This window comes from Chenopodium quinoa, unplaced genomic scaffold (assembly GCF_001683475.1).
Source record: "Chenopodium quinoa cultivar QQ74 unplaced genomic scaffold, ASM168347v1, whole genome shotgun sequence".
NCBI lineage: Eukaryota > Viridiplantae > Streptophyta > Magnoliopsida > Caryophyllales > Amaranthaceae > Chenopodium > Chenopodium quinoa.
The window spans coordinates 4,709,007-4,731,124 of NW_018743955.1; the positions used below are offsets into that span (position 1 = coordinate 4,709,007).

At 38.9% G+C, this 22,118-nt stretch overlaps 2 protein-coding genes across 2 annotated transcripts; one reads left to right on the forward strand and one right to left on the reverse strand.

Moving 5' to 3' along the window:
* Positions 1 to 486: 486 nt before the first annotated feature.
* LOC110689466 (RNA polymerase II C-terminal domain phosphatase-like 4) lies at positions 487 to 1,702 on the reverse strand. Its single transcript, XM_021866254.1, has 2 exons — positions 1,409 to 1,702; positions 487 to 1,181 (listed from the first exon to the last, which is right to left on the reverse strand). Exons 1-2 carry the CDS (start codon positions 1,700 to 1,702, stop codon positions 534 to 536), a joined length of 942 nt encoding a protein of 313 aa, XP_021721946.1. The 3' UTR covers positions 487 to 533.
* A 6,159-nt stretch (positions 1,703 to 7,861) lies between these two features.
* On the forward strand, positions 7,862 to 14,072 carry LOC110689219 (activator of 90 kDa heat shock protein ATPase homolog). Its single transcript, XM_021865946.1, has 3 exons — positions 7,862 to 9,102; positions 13,566 to 13,645; positions 13,740 to 14,072. Exons 1-3 carry the CDS (start codon positions 8,212 to 8,214, stop codon positions 13,831 to 13,833), a joined length of 1,065 nt encoding a protein of 354 aa, XP_021721638.1. The 5' UTR covers positions 7,862 to 8,211; the 3' UTR covers positions 13,834 to 14,072.
* Positions 14,073 to 22,118: the final 8,046 nt, after the last annotated feature.

The window sequence follows — 22,118 nt, forward strand, 5'->3', positions numbered from 1 at the left end:
TTAATTATTATTTGAAAATTAAGCAAACCAAAGCAGAGTAGAGCAGAGCATAACAAAGCAGAGTAGAGCAGAGCAGAGCAGCTCTAAAGAACGGGACCTTAGTGTATTAATTACATTACATCTTTATAAATACGGGGTATATGCTCCTACCAACAAATAAATGATTTAATGCTCGTGTGTGGTTTTAATTCATATTTTTCAAACCATAAATAATTATTGCATGCATACCCCTAACAAACAAGCAAGAATATATGTTTTAAAGTGCAACAAATCAAAAGATATATATACTTAAATCTTACGCTTTAAATTGTATTATCTCCTAAGCACGTTTCATTTTCAAGCAACTAATTAAAATTATACGAAGTACACAAATTATTACGTTCTAGCAATTGACAATAACAGGTTTAATTAAATTTCCTCAATTGATAAAAAAAAATATATAATAAAGTAACATTCAATATATATAATTTCCTAAAAAAGAAAATCAAAAGTAAAGAAAATCATAGAATTCATGTTAGAACATTATATAAACATCACATAACATCATGACTAGTCTGAATTCTATTTAGTCTATTTCTGCGGCAATTTAGATCCATCGATTTGAAGCATTCATCAATCTCACTAGTCGTTTCCTTTGCATGTTGACTAATCATCCCTTGTTTAGTCCCTTGCAAGCTGAATTTCCTCTTCACTTCTTCAATTGCATCTCTTACATCACGGCTTTCATAATCTTCGCCTTCCTCCAAATTGTAAAACTCTTTATGAATCTTCTTTAACTCTCTCAAAACTCGAGCAAGTTCTCCATACTTGTCACTTTCATCCTCCCATTTTCGTGTCCACGATTTCTTATCCGAGGACTCATCATCAAAGAACCCGTATGGTGCTATATCGATCAAATTTTTAGTATTAGCCTCCCACACGTCTTTTGCATCATCGACTACTAACACGACCCTTTCGTGCGACTTCAAAAGATCATGCCCCTTCCTCCATGGTGTCGATAATGGCACATATTCCCTCGTGATCACTTGTGAATTAATATATAAACGCTCGGGATCAAGTAGTTCTAGCATCTTCGTTGTATACGCGAGATTTCCTAGGGTAAAAATTGATTTATCGAATAGTTTACTTGCTTCCTTGAGGAACGTTTTCACATAAGGTCTCAATTTCGTTAAATAAACATCCTGTAGATTGAAATTTATATATGTTAATTTAACTTGTAAAAAATAATCTATATACTTGCATGATTGTATTGCATACTAAACAAAATATAGATACATTTTTTTTTATTTCAATTTGTTAAAGCAAAACATGGTTATTGAAATATCAAAAATATTATTAATCCATGTGATGATAATTAATACTACGTAAGTACTAAGCTACTTATTTAGTATAACAAATAAAAACATACAGGAAACACTGATAGACGTACCTTGTACCCCTTTCCTTCACACACCCATTGATATAGCTTTTTTTCTTCGATCATCTTGACACCAACGGAGCGTTGTATATAATCACGATCATATTTAGTTAAATCTTCAAAAATACTCGATTCAAGAATGGTATTGTCTAAATCGAGTACGAGGTGAAGCTTCTTCTTCGATAATAAAGTCTTTAAATTTTCATCACGAACATGCTTAATCGAATTGGCCCGAATTGAAGAAGAAGAAGAATTGACCGTAGCCTTTAGGTTTTGAATCGCCATTATTTTGTTGTGTTTGTTTTTCTTAGAGGAGTTTTTTTTTTAGTTAACAAGTATCTGGTTCCTGTTATTCTACAGAGTATTTATAATAATGCCTAAGTCGATTAAACTAGATAATTTGATAACCTACTGTTTCCTTGAGGAACAAGCTAAGATAGATATTATGGAAACAAGATTGTTTTAGGAAACAATTTTACATCGTATTTTAGGAAATAAGCTTACACTATTAGAAAATTTTCAAAAATTATTCTAAACTATTAACTATCATATCATATAATTTTTTAAAAAAAAAATCTAGGAAACAATCTTAAATTCGTATTTTAGGAAATAAGCGTACATAGACTATATACTATCGTAAATAATCCCAAACTATCATGTATTCCTATCATAGTATCTAGTGTTGTCAAATTTCAAACCGAAACCGTTTAACTGCCCGAAACCAATCGATCCAAATGAGAACCGAACCGATTAAAAACCGATTTTTTTGAAACCGAAAACCGACCCGAACCGTATTTTAGTAAACCCGAAACCGAATCGACCCAAATAATGTTAAACCGTATAAGAACCGAACCCGTTAACAAACCGAACCGAAAAAGAACCGAACTGAAAGAAAACCGAACCGAAAAAGAACCGAACCGTATCTAACCCGAAACCGGTTCCAACCCGAAACCGTTTAAACTGGCAAAAAAACCGCTTACACCGAACCGTTAGCAAACTGCTACCCGTTTGCACCGAACCATTTAAAAACCGAACTGATTATAAACCGAACTGGTTATAAACCAAACTGTTTATGAACCAAACCGCTTCTAAATCGAACCGTTTACAAACTTTTTTATATAATTAAATGGATTTTTTTTTTTTTTTTTTACGGGGATATAATTAAATGGATTAAATATTAGAAATCTTAGAATATATTTTTTAAAATAGCAAGGCAAATCATTCATTAAGGTCTTAAGGATAAACAGTATTCACAAACAAGAGCAAAACAAGCAGGCTCAGGCCCTGCCTCAAACTATTAGCAACACTACTGCCTCTAGTCATGTATACATTTGAGGTGATGAAACCAAATGAAAAAAAAGCTTGTAATATTAAGTACCAAGGCTTGGCTGAAGGCGTAATAAATAAAATTAATTCACAGAGACTATTAAGCATATGATTACATTAATTCTGTGAGTAATAATGAAATAAAGATGGGAGTGTGCTAGTGACATGAATATACTATTAGGCTATGTTTTAATTCAGATTCAACTATAATTTAGTAAACTTGAAATGGAACCGATATGAATAACGTTAAAGTGGTTAAACAATCGAACAACCGAACAGTTATAAACTGAACTGAAAAAGAACTGAACCAGTTAAAAACTGAACCGAAAAAGAACCGAACCAGTTATAAACTAAACCAAAAAAGAACCGAACTGTTTCTAACCCGAAACCGTTTCCAACCCGAAACTGTTTGAACCGGGATAAAAAACCGTTTACACCGCATCGTTTACTACCCGGACTGTTTACAACCCGAACCGAATTAAAACCGCTTAAGAATAAACCGAAACCGAATCGAACCGATAACTATTTAAACTGAACCAAAACCGACCCGTGAGACAATTAAACCGATTCCAAACCGACCCGATTAAATACCGAACCGATTTCAAACCGAATCGAAACCGAACTGTCAAACCGTTTTGACAGTGCTAATAGTATCATATCTTTAAAATTTTGGTCATAGCACCGCTTAACTGACCTATAGAATTTCGTAACTTGGCAGGCCCAATTAAATCAATCTAAGGGACGTACAAAATATTACTACCAAAGATAGATTATAATTATAATACTTGTACATATTAAAATTGGCCCCTTAGCCACCAAAGAGTATTACGTAATATTCTCGGTCAAATAGCTTAGGGATCTTGCTTAATCATCAATAGTGTATAATAAATACTTACGGGTGTACTATACATCCGAGTGTATATAACAACCTCTCTTTGGCGATAGCCAAGCTAAGGGTGTTCATAATCAAGTATCCGTTTGTTACATGAATTAACCCATTGGCACTATAGCATTACCCGTTTGTTATCATGAAAAAATATCGATCATGCATGTTTACATGTTATTGAAAGAATACAAGCTTAATTTAGTAGGTGAGTTGGTATTTTAACATGGTAATTAGAGCTAATTCCCCCTTTCTTTTAAGTGATTTTTTTTTTTTTTTGCGCTCGGCATGAGAAGACCCAAGTTGCATTTACATTTCAAACCTAAGTAGCTCTCATGTAAAGGAACATGGTATACAACATTTTTCATGTGCCTCAACCACCGGCTTAACTTTTGGTTTAATGAGTTGATTCTCTTACCCCTAACAAGTTTTTTGATTTTTTTTTTTTTTTTTTGCACAATACGGAATTGAACCATCCATACTTAGATCCAACTAGACCCATAGAGACCTAGGTAAGTGTCTTAAAATTTAAACGGATTTTTCACCATATACCTTTGAGTTTTTTTTTTTCACCACCAAATACCCAATTTTTTTTTTTTTTTAAATTCACCATATACACTCGAGTTTCATGAAAATTGTCACAAAATGCCCTTAATGACTAACGGTAGTTAAGTCCGTTTGTCATTAGGGTTAAATATGTCACGTGGCGGCATCTAATTGATTATTTAAAGTTATATCATTAATTTTTTTTAAAAGAAATTAAAAAAAAATTAATTTATTTTTTTAAAAAGAAAATCACTAGCCACCTTCTGCCGGCGCTAGACCATCTCCCCACCACCACCCCTACGTGTCAGTCGCCTCCCTCTCGCTGGTGCCTAGACCCCCCTCCCCACCGCGTCGGCGCCGCCCCTTCCCCCAAGGCTATTAAACCATAGAACCCACTGCCCAAAACCTCCTAAAATCGCTAAAACCTCCCCCCCCCCCACCTTTCCACTGTGGCCGAAAATCGCCACCACCACCCGAAACTTCTTCGTCGGCAGTCCAGAGACCTTCCTTTAGTTGTCGCCAACTTGGTCATAAACCACCACCCCAAAACCCCTTAAACCCCATAATCGAAAACCTAGATTTCGAATTTTAGGGTTTTAAAATTTAGGGTTCTGGCATGGTGGGTAAAAGGTGGAGCTTGGAGGGGATAACCCGATTTGAGTTTTCCGGTGTGGGGAGGGGGCCTTTGGACGCCGGTGGTAGGGAGGGGAAGGGTTTTCGAGGGAGAAAGGGGGTTTTGAGGATTGGGTAGGGGTTTTCGAGGGAGAACGAGCGCTAGCAAGGGGTGGCTGGTTTAGGTCGCCGGATGGAGGTTCAGGGCACCGACACGAGGTGGTTAGGCTATGTCGTCGATGGGACAAGGTGGTGGTTGGGGCTGGGCTGGTCGTGGGTTGAGGATTTTTTTAATTAATAATTATTTTAAAATTTAATTAATTAAAAAGACAACCAATAAGATGCTGCCATGTGGCATATCTAATCCCTAATGATTAACGGAGTTAACATTTGTTAGTCATTTGGGTATTCAGTAACAATTTCATGAAACTCGAGTGTATATAATGATTTTGGGTATTTGGTGAATAAATAACTTAGAAGTATATGGTGAAACAGTCGAAATTTAAATTCTAAGGGTCTGATCATCCAGGTAAGCTATGAATCTATAGTAATATATAAAGTGAAAGGGGGTTTTGGGTGATAAATTTTTCTTTTCCATAATACCCCTCTCATTTTTTATTTTCTTTTTATATAAAAAAAAACTACCTTCATTTTTTAAAAAAATAACTACCATCAATAGAAATTTTTTTTTGAAAAAAACCTACCATCCTTTATTAAAAAAATAAAAACTAGATTAGACTCGTGCATTGCACGATTTAATTTATTATTATTATTATTATTATTATGCATAAAAATTATTTTTTATCATTTGTGTAAAAAAGAATGGCAATTATTTTGTGTTTGAAAAATATATAGTGTAGATTTAAAAATAATAATAATATTGATGACATCAGACTTATAAATGGAGGGAAAATTTTTAATTTTTATCATTGATGATGTCAGCAATGTTTGTTGTTAATAGATTAAAAGCTACCTTTTTTTAAAAAAAAAACCCAGTACTATTTTTTTTTAAGGAAGTCATATTTTTCTATTGCCTCCATGATTTCATCAATTTTTAAACACGATACTCTGTTTTTAATTAGTTTTTTTTTTAAATATTTTTTTAATTAGAATAATGTATATAATATTTCATGAAAAAAGAGAAAATCGAGCCATATAAAGTTCTTATAATGCACACACAATGTGGGTGTGGCCCATAACTTGTATGGATAATAATAAATTTCAAGTTTGAGTTTGGGTCCGAGTTTACTAGATTTTATTCAAACCCCGCTTATTTCCATCCCCACTCCAGGAGTATGATACAAGAAATCTATACTTATATACTAAAGTAATCCCCATAATTATCCCTAAGGTACAATTGGCATTGCATCATAAAAAAAATTTCCTGCTTAAAAGTTTGTTACTTTTTTTTTTTTTTTTTTTTTGTTATTGAAGGAAGTTTGTTATGTTTTACCTTATATTTAGGTAAGGGATGATGCACAACCATAATAATTTAAATAAAAATATAAAAGTGTAGTAGTAAAGTATATAAAAATTGTTACTTAATTGAGAATAAGATTATGCTTTAATACTCCCGTAAAAAAAAAAAAGATTAAGCTTTAATACTACGAATACTAAAAATCCTAATTACTCCGTATTCCTTCCTTTTCACATGTACTATAAAATATCACAATATAATGTTTATTATAAATTTTTTATGTTTTTCTTACAGACAATGATTTCGTTTTACACATTTTTAAATAAAAAAGTATTATTGTACTCTAAAACCGTGCATAACACGGGTTCTAAACTAGTTACTTACTATGTGCATGCCAAACAACAAATAATTGCAATTTTTACGAGATTTTTTTTAGAGCCATTTAAATATCAATGTCTGAAATCATTCACAAAACTAAGGGCTTGTTCTCATACGATCATTTTTAGTTCAGTTCAGTTCAGCTCCTAATTTCCTTTTCTTATAAGATTATCATTTCAGTTCTAATAAGTTCACTTCAGTTCAGCTGAGTTCAGCCACTAAAATCAGGTCCTAATTTTTCCACACCTAACCAACAAGAATTTTTTTTGGGAAAAATTAGAAATAATAATCCCAACTTTCCTCAATTTTGGTAGAATAATCTCAGCTTTGAATTACACTGGAATATTCCGAACTTTAGGGGGTATTCTTTTTCTTCAATCCCTAACCGGTCAACAAAAGTCAATGACCTACTATATCAGGTTACTTAACACGTGTCAAGCCCTGTTTGGTCCAAAAATTAAAAAATAAATAAAAACAAAAAAATAATAACAAAAAAAAAAACCAAAAAATCTAAAAAACCCATCCAACTTCCTCTCCCCCAGTCCCACCATAACCTCCACCACCAGTCCTTCACCGACCGTCGATCTTTCCACGCCGGACCATCGTTCTTCCCACGCTGGACCGTCACTTTCCCCCTTCCCCAAAATCCCCTCCAACCCACCGCGAAACCACCACAAAAAACCCCTTTCCCACTCCCGAAAAACCACCAAAAACTCCTCCTTCACCCCGAAACCCTAGCAACTAGGGTTTTTTTTTTCATGGTGGGGAAAGAGTGTTTGGGGGTTTTCGGGAGTTGGCGAGAGTTTTAAAGGGAGTTGCGAGTGGTGGTGGTGTCTAGAAAAGGAATTTTGATCTTTCCAGGGTGGTTGCCAGCGGAAAAGGAGGGGAGGAAAGTGGGTCATATCACCGACATTGGGGGAGGGGGGAAACCAACGTTGAGAGAGGGGAGAAATCGGCGCAGGGGGAGGGGGAGTAGCAGCAGCCACCGTCGGCAAGGTAGGGTGGCCGGATTCTGGGTTTGGCTGGGGATTTTTTTATATATTTTTTAACCAATTAACTCGTGACACGTGTCAGTTTTAAAAAATAAAAATAAAAATTAACCCATTCAACCGGTAACCTATATTTGGGATTGAAGAAAAAGAAAACCCCCCAAAGTATGAATTATTCTAATATAATCCAAAGTTGAGATTATTCTACCAAATTTGATAAAGGTTGGAATTATTATTTCTAATTTTTCCATTATTTTTAAAAAAAAAAAAAAAATCTTAACTTAAATTCCACCGCTACACAAACTCTTTATAAATTCTAGGGATAATTCAAGACTTTTTCAAAATCAAACTTCTTCCTTTTGGAACCATCTTACGATTCTTACCATCGTACCACTATTTATTCCCAAACAATCACCAATTAATAAAAAAAAAAAAATTGTCAAAAAAAAAAAGTAAAATGAGAATGAACACAACATTCTAGACTGTTCTTTAAATCAGAACCCTCCAGATCCCAACCCCACTCCACACACACCTACACACTCCCTTTTTCTTTTTTTCGCCTCCGCCCCAATTCTCACTTCCCCTTCATTCTCTCTCTAAAAACCCATCACTTTCTCTCTCTTCAACCTTCTTCTCTGCAACAATGGCGAAATACGGCGAAGGAGACAAGCGTTGGATAGTACAAGACAGACCAGACGGAACCAACGTCCACAATTGGCACTGGGCTGAAACAGATTGTCTCGAATGGTCTAGAACAAAGCTCTCAGATTCTCTATCCAACCTCACAATCTTATCCGGGGAAGGAAACCTCTTCGTGAAGATCACAAAGCTCGACAAGCTTGAAGGCGAGGCGTATGTGAACATCCGAAAGGGGAAGATAATTCCCGGGTACGAGCTCGCCCTTACCCTCTCGTGGGAGGGTGAGGCGAAGGACGATTCAGGAATTTGTCTTTCAAAATCAATCGGTAAAATCGAGATTCCGTATATCTCCGATGAGAACGCGGATGAGGATCCGGAGGTTAGGGTCAGCTTCGACGATGATGGGGTTGTTGGGAGGAGGATAAAAGAGGCGTTTATTGCGAAGGGGAAGCCGGTGGTGTTGGAGAAGGTGAGGGAGTATGTGGAGAGTATGGCGAGAGGTGGGCCGTGTAAGGAGGAGTTGGAGGTGAAGAAGGTGGCGCCCAAGGCGGGGGCAGGGGAGGGTGAGGGTTCGAAAGGTGGGGCGGGTTCGACACCGGCTGTGGCGGTACCGAAGAAGAAGGAGGTGAAGAAGAGTAAGGAGAAGAAAGGGTTTAGGACGGTGAAATTGAGTGAGAGGTTTCGGTGTAGGGCGGTTGATTTGTATGAGATATTGATGGATGAGAATAGGTGGAAGGGTTTTACTCAGAGTAATGCTAAGATTAGTAGGGAGGTTGGAGGAGAGTTTAGTATTTTCGACGGCTCGGTTACTGGGTCTAATGTTGAATTGAAGGAAGGGAAGTTGATTGTTCAGAAATGGAGGTTTGGGAATTGGCCTGATGGTGTTTTCTCTACGGTAATTTCATTTCTTTTTTTGTATGTTTTTGGGTTATCTTTTATTCCTATGTTGATGATTTGAATTGTTTGATTGTATATTGTTGCTATTTATTTATGATATTTGATTTTCATGACATTTGATTTGTTGTGAACTTGTGATGTTAATCTGTGTTGATTGGAAGGTGGAAATGGTTTTTTTTGTTGGATTTTGCTTCAAATTTTGACATGGGTGTTTTGAAATGGCGGTTCGGAATGTATACTGTATATTATAGGGTATTGATTAAGACTTTGGTTGTGTAAATGTTTGATATGAGTTTGTCTTGGTTTGATCTTATTAATCCAGCTCTGGTAGATAGAGAGGGGTTTTTATTTTATTTATTTTTAAAAATTTAGTAGATCACTCATTCACTTGTATTTGCCTAAAGTTTTGGAGTTGAGGAAGAGGAGTTATGGTTGCTTGTGGAAAAGTTTGAGGTATTCATTTGGTTAGATGGCAAATTTTTCTGGGAAAGACAGCCATAATACGAGAAAAGTTTCTGCCTTTGAGTAAATGAGTTATTGATCATGATGAGCAGGAGAAAGTTTTGCTTCTTAGGTTCAAGTTCTTATTCGTTTGCTCTGTTGTTAACTAGATTTTCTTGAGGCATTGAATCTAATTACTCAATTGATAGTTTCAGTTGTATCAAATTGATCAAAGGCTTATAGTAATGACTAATGAGATGAGTAAGTCTACCTAGGGCAATTAGTGGGAAAAAAAAAGGTGACTTAAGGGGCCATCGGTAGTTGATAGTTTTTCTGCTTGAGGGGAGATTACATTGCCTTGCTTGGCTCTTAATGTTTAGGACTTTTTTACATGTCAACTAGTTGCCTGAATTTTGCTACCTCTGGCTCCAATTAAGTTATATCAGGTATTGGCTTACAATTATGCTTTTTACGCGTGTGTTAATATTGTATCTTCACATGTAAGTTTGTCTTTTTTGCATTGTTAGATATACTTTGTTTTGCGCCTTGTTTGGATTTAAGGAAAGGGAGGGAAAAGAAAGAAGGGAAACGGATGACATTGTCTATAGTCTGGATAACAATTTTAGAGGGTGAGAGAAATGGAGGGAAAATTTTCATTAGTTGTTTGAGAATAAAATCTTTTCAAATTTGGAAAGAAATTACTAGTAAACTTAATCTTCTTCTCATAATCAGACATATCAGACTCCTCCAAATTCCTTCTTCCGTTGCATTGCTCACTCCACTGTTGTTTCCCTACTTCTGCCATTATCACCCTCAAATTTCACAATGTATATATCCCTCGATTTGAATAACTGAATCTAATTATGCATTACGAATAATAGTGTAGAAGGGAAGTGATTTGAATTGGGAAATTAGGGTTTCAAAATTGAGGGAAAAGAGAAGGGAATGGAATTGGGGAAAGTGATGAAGAAATGAAGAGAGAGAAAATGTGGATAGTTGAGAAGTAATCTGTGAAGAAGATTAATCCCTTTTTAATTTATTTTATTCAAATTTTTGGGTATGTATTCTGGGTATTATTTTTGGGAAATTGCTGATGTTTTTATGGGATTTGAGGATATTGAAGGGGATGATGGTACAAGGGGGTAGTTTCCATTCCCATTCTTTCCTTTTCTCTTTTATCTAAATAAAGGAGTTGGATTTCTTCCCCCTTCCGCTCCTTACCTGAAATTGTATCCAACTTAATGATAAGGGTTTCTGGTTTTTGCCCCTTGTCCGAGGGTAGGTTTGCTCAGTCAGTTGGCTTTTATCCGTATTAAGGACTGAGAGTTCCTCGTCTGAGGGGCTGAGGGAGGGCATATAGGTAGTGTGTAAAGGACTGACCCCCTTTTTGTGTGTGTGTGTGTGTGTGTGTGTGTGTGAATTTCATTTCCCTTGGAGTACATTTATAGTTTTATACTAGTAGATTCATATCAAGGGAACACTTTTCAATTGTATGCTTTTATATTCTGAGGGGAATTTAAAACTAAGGATTTCATATAATCTTATGGCACGTCGAAAACTGATTCTTAAAAAGTGGGGAAGTACACACTTTGCTGGAAAACCAGGGTTAAATGGTTTAATTCTGTCACTGATATCTGACCAATAATAAATTAGTGATTTGTGCATGACTTATACCTAGAGTCAAGTCTTATATTTTTACCTCTTTCAAAACAAGAGTAGAATTTTAAGATACTGATATGTAAATGAACCTCTTCCTACAGGGCGCTGCCCTTACATGATCAAAACTAGCCTTGAGACTTGTTGACCTTACAAACTTAAGACCATTGAAAATGCAGAAACAGCTTGAATTTGTCTTCTTGATTGAAATTGGTTCAGAAGGGCACCTTGCCTAGATAGAAATCATCATCGAATAGTCAGTGCTAACTGCTAAGTGTTAACACATTAACCCTTTCAAACCATTCCTACATTTAAGCATTTGCCCCGTACAACACCCGAAGCATAAATATATTCTCGTTTTCCCTGGAACCCCTTTATTATACAGATACCTTGAACCACTTGTGCCGGAGAAAGACCTTATCCCAAGCAGTATTTTGGATATCATAAAGTGACCTGCCAAGCTTAACTCTTTGGTAACTTCAAGGTGTTAAGCCTGAGAACTGAGAGGATGCCTGAAACCTCTTGACTAGTACAGATGCCTAAACTAACTTGTAGAATGGCCTTATTCCAAGCACTATCTAGAATACCAAAAGTGACCTGCCAACTGCCAAGATTAGTTCTTTGTAAACCTGGAGGAAGCATGAGATCTGAGAAGATGTCCTGAACTGATTTGAAACTAGAGAGTAGGATTATGTAATTGAAAATTTTACAAGTCATGATTATGTAATTGGAAATTTACCCTCTCTAGAAAATTCCATTCCATGCTAGCCCATATATATAGATCAAAATAGGAACATACACTGACCTATTTTCTGGTGTGCATCATTTATTATCTATGAGAACCGATGTACATTAGATCAGCTAAGCACAAGTCAAGTCAAAAGGGACAACTCGGACAAGGGAATGAAAGAAAACCTATGCAAGGAGATATGCTAAAAATCTTTGAAATATAAGAGGAAAAACATGAGTGAATGACAGTTTATATAAGTTCTGATCTTCTGATGTAGTTGCACCCCTTTTTTTTTTTTCTGAGATTACTAGAAATTTCAATAGCATTTCAGCAATGCTCATCTTTTTTAAGGATAGCGTTGTTTTAGCTGAATAGATCATATTGAAACTATGAGGGATCCAATTACCTCTATAAGAAGTCGATTAGGTGGCTGCTTTTAGAGAAGACTAGGAAGATGGCACAGATGGAAACAAAGGTGATTACATTATTACCCTAAAAGTATAAAAATTGATGATTAGATAGCTGATAAGCTGAACTTTCGCCAAATATTTTCTTTTTGTGATAAGCCGGAGAGCGAAATTTTGATTTTTATTTCTTAGTGGAAATGGATCTGAAATTTTTCCACTGTCGAGATTTCCTGGTTAATTATGCTATCCCTATTTGGGTCCTAAAATACTCCGTATCTTGCAAAACAAATGTGTAGAAAGAATCACTAAGCAAGCATAAACAGTTTGGAGTTTTGACTAAGAAAGAATCATCCTATGAAAATGGCAAAAACATTGAAATCATGTGCTGGACTAGAGAGTTACAACTTACAAGATATTTTGAGCTATAAAATATTTCTTAGTATCCTTCTCAATGATCTGTTAACTGCAAATCTGACATTAGCTCATTGCAAATGCCAAACTGACACAATCCTTTAAATCACACGACCACAAGAGATCTAATAGTCTTGAGAATACATACTCTATAGACCCACTTGTCCACCCCAATAGCAAGATAAGAGGTAATACTATTCTATTGAAGCTTATATTTTGCTGAAGACTATATTGAGAGTTTAAAGCTAAACTTCAAGCCTGTTCCGTTGGTAAAATTGATTGAAAGTCAATATTTTTTGGTACCCTAAGCCCCTATAAATTTAGGATGTTGAAGAAGGTGTCGCCTTATTTCATCCTATGTAGATCATGATTATGAATTGCATTGCGATAAAAATAATTGACGTATATAATAGAGTATCTTACTGATAGCTGTTGGGATCTTTAAAACAGTCACGTGATTGTGAAAGTTTGAGGTGGGCTGAATTTTGAACTACTAAATAGAGTAAACATTAATGTGTGTGAAACCGCACTTTAATGTTTTTTTGTTTGCGGTGTAATTACTAGTTTTGTTGTTGTGGGGGAAGGGGGATGGAGAGAATTTTGCTGTACCAAGTATTATAATATTGTAGCATTTTGTCCATTCTTGCCATTTAACATGTTGATGAACAAGCTAGCAGTGCGAGAACCTCTGCAATGAGGTTCTGTTGTAATACTACTCCGTATTATTTTATTATTGTATTTATATTTTACACCATACACTTAATGTTTGATCGATGTAGTCTTTCTATTGATCTTCATTATAATTGGTGTATCCAGGTGAAGCTGACATTTGAGGAGCCAGAATCTGGTGTCACTGTGGTTAAGTTGGTTCAGACTGATGTTCCGGAGGAAGATAGGTTGGTTTTAGTTTAGGGTTTGTGTCTGTCTAATATTTTGTATGTATGCCTTTTGGTTCTTGATAGATTGATGGTATGCTCTTATCTGATGCAGATATGGGAATGAAACTGTGGTGGAAAACACAGAGAGAGGCTGGCGAGATCTGATCTTCCAAAGGATTCGAGCTATCTTTGGCTTTGGACTTTGACCGCTCAGCTAAAAATATTCCTTTGCCATTTCAAGTGTAACACACTAATTGATATATTACTTGTTGTTTAGCCATGAATGTTATTTGTTGAAGTGGCTGGACTATTTTTCAGATGATCATGAAAGTATCGTGGACAATATTGTGTCTCCATCTGTCATATTATCATGTAACAGTGGTTATTTTCAGAAGTTTTGAAGTAATGAAGAGGCTCTTCTCTTCTGAATTTTGTTGGTTTTCTATTTCTGATTTGATGCAGCTCATTTCTTTCAGTTTCCTCATTTTTGTTAGCTTATCTACTGCATAAACCCTGATAGATGAGCATCTTTTCGTCTATTTTCTGTGTTTGTTATTAGTCTACACTCTATTTTCAGTTTTGACTCATATAACTACGAATCTACGAGCATAGAAGGGAGGGAGCTGATGTTTTTGCTGCTAGTTAGAAATCCGTTTTGTCCTAACAAGCTATGGTCAATATAAATGATCCAACTGTTGAAACTGAAACGGATTGAATACCTCGTGCCAAAGTGTGCCCAACAAATGTGTTCAGTATTCCTGTATAAACTTGAGCTATGTCTTTTTACAATTGGTGCTTCCAGATCCTTGACCTCGGCAGGTTACCAGGGGCCACCTTTCGTGGTGAAAAAATGTGCATTTGAAGATCGTGAAGGTTATTGACCTTATTGTTACAAACTTACAACAGAGAAGGAATGGAGATAGTATTTTGGAATTACATTTAATCCATATAAGGCTATTAAAAGTCTATGTGATTATAATTTTAAGAGGATTTTATATGATAATGGATAACCTTACTCCTTCCGTATTTTAATAAATGTTAAAGTTTAACTAAATACGCATGCTGAGACACATTTTTGACCATTAATTTAACTAATTATATCTTTGTAAAACATAGGAAATTTTATAAAATGAAAGTCTACATTATCTGACATTTGTTTTTTTATATATTAGTAAAATAATCAAGTCAAAATCATTATGTGAATAGTGAAAAAAAAGTCAAATTATAACACTTAATAAAACACGGAGGGAGGGACAACATTTTAGAGCCACAATTATGAATATAACTAATCAAGTACTAAGTAAAAACAAGTGAAGAATGATGTTTCGAGAGTTAAGATTGTATTAAAATACTCGTCCCACTAAGAATTGGCTTTGTTCTTTTTTTATCTTCCTAATATATGTTCTAGTTAGTTCTTTTTTGGAAAATTTTCAATGGTGATCCTCGAGTTTTGCTACACGGAAATGATGATCCTCTTGAAATTAAATTAGGTTTTGGGTCTATTTTATGCACGGGTTGTATATAAGTTAGAGTATTATTTATGAAACAAAAATCTTTGATGAAAATAACTTTTACAATCTTGTAACATTGCGCATGCATGGTAGTTATATAAATTCAAATAACTAAAGCTCAAATCCTTGTTATAAATTTACATTTAACATTAAATATGAAATTAAAATCTATTTCTAAAAGAGAACATTTAATGTCTTGAAAGTATTTATGATCTTTTGACATGTTAGCAATGCCAAACAATATTTTCTGAATATTTTTACACCCTTTCCTTTTCTTTCCATTCAATTTTTCCTTCTCTGAACTTTAATTTATCTCCTTTTAATCACCGTCTTCATCGTAGAATAGATTTTGCACAACAATTTAGAGATATTTTTGTCGATTTTATTAAGGGAATTCAAATGACGTCAAAATTGCTTAATTAGAAATTTATATTAGGAAAGAAAAAGGGTGTAGGGAATATTTCAAGCATTAACCCTAGCTCGAACCCCACTATGATCATACACTAAAGTACGGTGGCGTCCAAAGGGAAGGAAGATAGAGCAAAAGAGTTGCCAACAAGTTTTTTAGGAACTTGTAAACCGTTCACAAGGTGAAGGTTACACCCCTTAACGATCCATGAGATTGTCAACTCCATAAGGTCTTGAACCAAATAGGGTTCGGGGATGAAGGTACAAATCCAACCTAAAAGAAATTGAACCTGCCCTAATAATAGGCCTCTACTTTATTCTGATCGTATTCATGTGCGCTTTTTGACTAACATGCAATCAATAGGATAACCCTAAATCTATTTATCTATGTTGGTTGAATATTAATGCACAAATAAAATCTATTATTGGCGATCACTTGAATTATAATCAAATTAACCCTAAATAAGATTATTAATTATCTTATTAAGCGTGATTACAAGTACCAATTCCCTTTAAACATGCATAAAAGGCGTGATCAAGCAATAAAATAAATATCAAGCAACATAACAATAATAAAAATAATCGTCATAATTAGGGATGTCAATGGGGCGGGGCGGGGCAGATGTTGGCCTTCCCATCCCCATCCCCACCTAATATTTTCATCCCCATCCCCGCGGCGGGTCCAATTTTCATCCCCATCCCCGCCCCACCGGGTACAACTCCAAAACCATCCCCGCCCCACCCCCCACTTGGATATCCATCCCCACCTAATCCCCACCAAAAACCCGCCTAATCCCCACCCAAGATCCACCTAATATCCGTATATCAAATACACAACCTTACATAATTAATACGAATTATAAAATAAAACATTATATACAAATTTTTGTGTTATAATATAAATGTCGTACAAAGTATTATAATTAATATTGTATTTCATGTAATTATTTTATAAATAGAATAAAAGTATGTAATTTTGCTTTAAAAGATATATGGATGTGGGTATGAGGTGGGGATGGGGAGGGTACGAAGTGGGGCGGGGGGGGGGGGGCGGGGATGGGGCGGGTACAACTTAAAATCCACCCCCGCCCCATCACCCATGGCAGGTATGATTTTTATTCCCATCCCCGCCCCACCACCCGCCAAACCGAGACCCATTGGGGCGGGGATGGGGCGGGTCTCTTACTTGACCCGCCCCACTGACATCCCTAGTCATAATCATAATAATTAAAAATAATCATCATAACAATAATTATAAAAATTATAATCATAGATCATAAAAATAATCATAATCATGTTAAAGCATAATAATAGCAAGATCCTAGGCATGATACTTACAAGATTAATAACAAACCCTAGTGTTTCGGGGTTTTCTGATGTCCTGCGGGAGAGTTACAATTCCGAGACTTGAACCGGACGCATGTACCTGCAAAAAAACGGAGACTCCTGGTGGTGGGAGCTCCGCCTCCAACGGTCAAGTTAGTACTTGATTAAGGAGTAATTAATGCGGAAATTAAAGTGATTGGGTCTCTCTAGGTGAGAGTGTTTAATGTAGGTAATCTGCTTTTTTAGCGTGATCAACCTGTTATTCATGTAATCCCCCTTAATGAGGATTAAGGGAGGTATTTATAACCTTGGGAAACGTGCCAATCCTAGGTTTAGGTTAACCTAGGGCTGATTGGGCTTCCCTCGGAAGTTGGGCCTGGGTGGCCGGTTTCTCCATTAGGCATGGAGTATGCCACGTGTCATGACATAATAGGTCCAAGGTGGACGAATAAGCGGGTGCCACGTGGCAAGCCCTGACAGTTCCAACTGAGGGACACTTGGCAGGACCTGATTGGCCCACGTGGCGCATTCCGATTGGTGGGAGCAAAATCCCCTAATCATTTGCCCCTCACAGGTGGCACGTGACTGGTCACGTGTTACCTGTGACAGGTGTCGCACTGTAACAAGCGACGGCCTGCTACAGGTGTCACTCGGCGAAAGGCCGAGAGATTCTCCCGCCCAAATTATGAATTCTGGAAGTGACCCTTCGCCTTCACACTTTGCCTATATAAAGGAGTGTTGACTTCGGTCATTTTCACACTTGAGAACTTTGTGAGAGAACATTCGGACCCCTGAACTTGCTCTGACATTTTGGACCCTTTCTGCCTACCGCCTGTTCTGACAAGCCGACTGCACAGGATTTTCAGAACTCCATCAACGTCACTCGTTCAGGTAACCGTCGGTTCTCTTACTCTTAATTTTCTCTTTATTTTATTCTTTTTTGAAATGGCACCACGGAAGCACACGACACGACCTAGGTTAGTGATCAGCCGGTCACCGGGGACGGCTGAATCTAGGACTCGGAGTGCCGCCTGCCCTTTTCCGGACCCATCTTTGCCCTTTATACAAAGTCCGACTGTATCCGTGTCTATGCAGAGCATGATGGCCAGAACAAAAAAGACTGCCAGGATCACAAACTCAGACGGCTCCTCCCACAGGGTGCCGATTAGTGAAACATCTGACCAAGCGCCAGATGTGGAAGTGAAACAAAGCGGCTTGAAAGCCGGCAGTTCTGAGGGAGGAGTCAAAGTGACCCCTTCCCATTTTATAGTTGACAATTCTACATTCTCTCCTGCTCCTTTTAAAGGAGAGGAGGCGGGCCCCTCCGGGAGAAGGGAGGTGTCGTCCTCTTCGGACTCGTCAGAGGACGATTCCGAGTCTAGCTCTTCTGGCCATGCTTCTCTGGACACAGAAGAGAAAAACAGTCGCCTGCAAGAGGCGAGGCTTTCTCACGCAGTTGAGAAGGGGGACGATTGGGCGGAGCCATCCGCCTCTTACCGAGAGCAAAATACCCCTTACTACTGCACGGTACCTCGGGGCCGGATCATGGCCATGCAAGATAAAGTTGAGAGCTTTATCGCAAACCACACAATGGGCCCCGGCTTTTTAGTGTTTGTGCCGGATCCAGAAGACATAGTCGTCTGGCCGGCTGGTACCAGTTATGATAGCGCCTGCTTTGGCAGCTACGAGGCGGCCATCAAGGTTGGGCTGCGCTTCCCACTACATCCGGCTGTTCAGCGGATCTTGGATGGGTATGAGTTGGGGTTATGGCAGTTAGCCCCGAACTCCTGGGTCAACGTACTCGGCTATGTGGCCGGGTGCGAACTGCACGGGGTGAAGCCGAGCTTCGAGGCTTTCGCCCACATGAACTACCTCAGCCGGACCCCTAAGGCAGGCGGTACCGGCTGGTATCAATTGACGAGCCACAGGGGCTACCTCATGACGAGAGGTAAAGCAAACAAATGGAAGGACTGGCGGAGCACCTTCCTTATCATTGAGAGTTCAGACACAGAGCTGAACAAGCGCTTCAACAGGTGGAACAGGAATCTGCCCCTTCTTGCAGGCGGCCGCAACATGCCGCCTGTTCCCCCCAAGGCTAAGAAAGAGATCCTAGATAAAGGACTCTTCAAAGTAGAGTCGAAGGTGAACTCTACTTCAGGGGTACGAGAGCAAGTACCCCTGCACTGCGTCCCGAGCTTCAAATGGCTCTACGACGAGTACTTTTTGGCCGCCTGTGGCCTCAGCAGTCGGTGCTCAAGAGGTAGCCGGCCTGTCGAATACTCTGTTGTTCCATTCATTTCTTGTTATGACTTTTATTAACTTTGCTATTTGTTTTTGCAGCGGACGCCGTGAGCAAAATTACCGCCTCCAAGACTGCGGCGGCCATGTTGCGGGCCTCCATCATGCAACAGTCTTCAACCGCCTCCCCCAACAAGGGGGCACCCTTGGTCGGCTTCGAACCTTTCACCCTCTTTTTGGAGTTGTGTTTATGTATATACTGACTCTTTTCTTCTTTTTTAGACGGGCGATCCAAGAGCTTCTTCTTCCCAACAGCCGGACCCCAAGGCCCGGAGGACGACTGTTGCGAGCTCTCCTGGTTCTGCCAGGAAACATGCGGCGGCTGAGAAACAGCCGGCCACTCCTTCTAAAACTCCAATTGGACCGCCTAGAAGTATGAAACTGTCTTTGTGAATTTAGACTTGTTCCCTTCTTTACTAGGTCTAACTCGTTTGTTTATGGTTGATGCAGCCGGCCCTCAGGAGCCTGACTTGGTCGAGGTGGCCAAGTCTATGATCAAGGCCGTTCCTCCAGCTGAAAGGGAGGCGGTCAGGGGTGTCGGCACCCTTGACCTAGACGGGATTGCAGGGGTCCTTGCTGAGGTATACTTAGCATATTTTTGAGTATTTGAATTCCAGGACGCCTGTTTTATTTTTGTTTGGAAACTGACGCTTGTTCCCCTTTTTACTTAGGCCATGCTCCGAGTGAACGACCTTCGCAAGCCGCTTGACCGGAAGAACAAAGAGGTAAAGGCTGCAAAAGCTATGGCCGCCTCTGACTGTGATAAGGCAATGTTTCAAATTGCCCAAAATGAAGTTCTGACCATTGATATTCTTTATTATCAGGCGCAGGCTACCGCCGCTATCCGGGCTCAGTTAGAGGCGGCCCAGAAGAGGAATAGCGAGCTGGAGGCGACCATCAACAACCTCAAGGCCGAGCTGAGACCTCTTCGCCAAAAGATGTCCTCATACGAAACCTTGGAGAAATCCTTGGCGAGCGTAAAGGTACGCCTGGTGACCCAGGAGAAGAGTCTTACTCAGGAGCTCTCGGAAAAGGCCGAGCAAGAAAAGAAAGAGCTGGTCCGGGAGATGATGGAAGACTCTGCTCAAATCCAGCGCATGACTTGGGGCCGCCTCTTCCCTAATGCCGACTTTGCCTCATGGGAAAAAACGTACCGCCAGTGTTCTGATACATATAATCAAGAGATCCTGGCGGCTGCTGAGGAAGAGGCGTTGGAGGAAGCGTTGGAGGAGGAGGAGCAGCCGGTAGTGGCGCTTGTGCCGCTTGGGGGTAATGCATCAAAGAAGGATGCAGCTGAAGCCGAGTCCAGCAAGAAGAGTGCTGACCAGGCGGCAGCTGCTAATATTGAAGATCTGCCCCCTTCTTAAGCTTTATGTCTTCTTGTCACGGCCTGCGTGCCGTTTGTTTTGTATTTACCCGGCCAGGGGGCCGGGGCTCTGAATATTTTGCCGGTCTTTGATGACCGGCTTCTTTTTAATGAATTTTTTGTTTTGCTTCAAATTTGTTCAAGTATTGAATATTCTGATATCCAATTGTACACTATACCGACTGTTTTACATGGCCGATAGTTGCAGACAGGTACGGATAGTTAGTCACGCCGCCTATGCCCCTGGACGACTGGTTGTCTGTTTCCAGGCTAGACGATCAGTCGGCCATTTATCCAATCGGTATTCGAACCATTTTAAAGACTAGATCCCCTTTAGGCAGGCGGTCCTGTCATTTGTAAAATTAACCAAGTAGGAAAGTGGTTTGACCAAGTAAACATGATTGTTACCTAGTCGCCAAGTAACTGAGTAGTAGAGGTATCAAGCGGTGGGTACCGGTTGTTCCCCTTTATTCGCCAATGTTTGTTGGCTTTTAACTCATAGGTTGTTAACCTAGCAGGAGTAGTGGTTGAGAGCCCCTGTTTTCTAAAAACAAGCGGACGACTCATACCTTTTAGGCTCTATACTAAGTTTGAGAGAGTGACTATGAGTTAAATTTGGTGTTACTCAGTCGCCGTCACTCCTGCTTGAGTAGTAAAGGTACCAGGCGGCGGAGGCCGACTGAACCTTTTGATTCGCCAATGTTTGTTAGCTATTAACTCAAGAGGTGCCCCCTGCATTTATCCCAAGTAATACAGGCGGTCATCTGACTCAGATGTCAACTGCTACCACTGGTTTGATTAGTGATAGAGTTATCCTTGTCTCAAAAACGGCTACGTGGTTGCCCTTGGGGACAGTCGTATAGGTGCCGTGTAATTAGTTTATAGAGCAATGTTCCACCCAAAAGGGAGCTGCTCTCTGCGACGAATTTCATCCGGAGGGATGCCGCCGGACGCCTGCTATGATGTTGGGACAAGTCGTATTAGTTTTGAACATTTGATCAGTTGGCTTGGCGCCTGGTCTGATCATTCAGCCTGTGGCCTTGGTTAGTTCTTGGTGAACGTAGGTGCTAAGTAAAAGGAGGGTAGCCGCCTGTTAGGCACAGGGTCGGCCAGGCCCTGATCATTTTTAGTTAAGTATAAGGGGGGTGGCCGTGTGTTTGGAACCAGTCGGCCCTCTTTTATGGAGAGTAGCCGACTATATGTCCAGACGGCATGCCCCTATGGTGAGTAAAATACTCAATGGAGAGTAGCCGACTGTAAAGGTACAGACGGCATGCCCCTCTGAAGTAAGAATAAAATACTCAATGGAGAGTAGCCGAGTGTAAAGGTACAGACGGCATGCCCCTCTGAAAGTATAACTCAATGGAGAGTAGCCGACTGTAAAGGTACAGACGGCATGCCCCTCTGAAGATAAGTAAAATACTCAATGGAGAGTAGCCGACTGTAAAGGTACAGACGACATGCCCCTCTGAAGATAGAGTAAAATACTCAATGGAGAGTAGCCGACTGTAAAGGTACAGACGACATGCCCCTCTGAAGAGAAAATTAAACATGGAGAGTAGCCGACTGTTTGTTAGTAGGC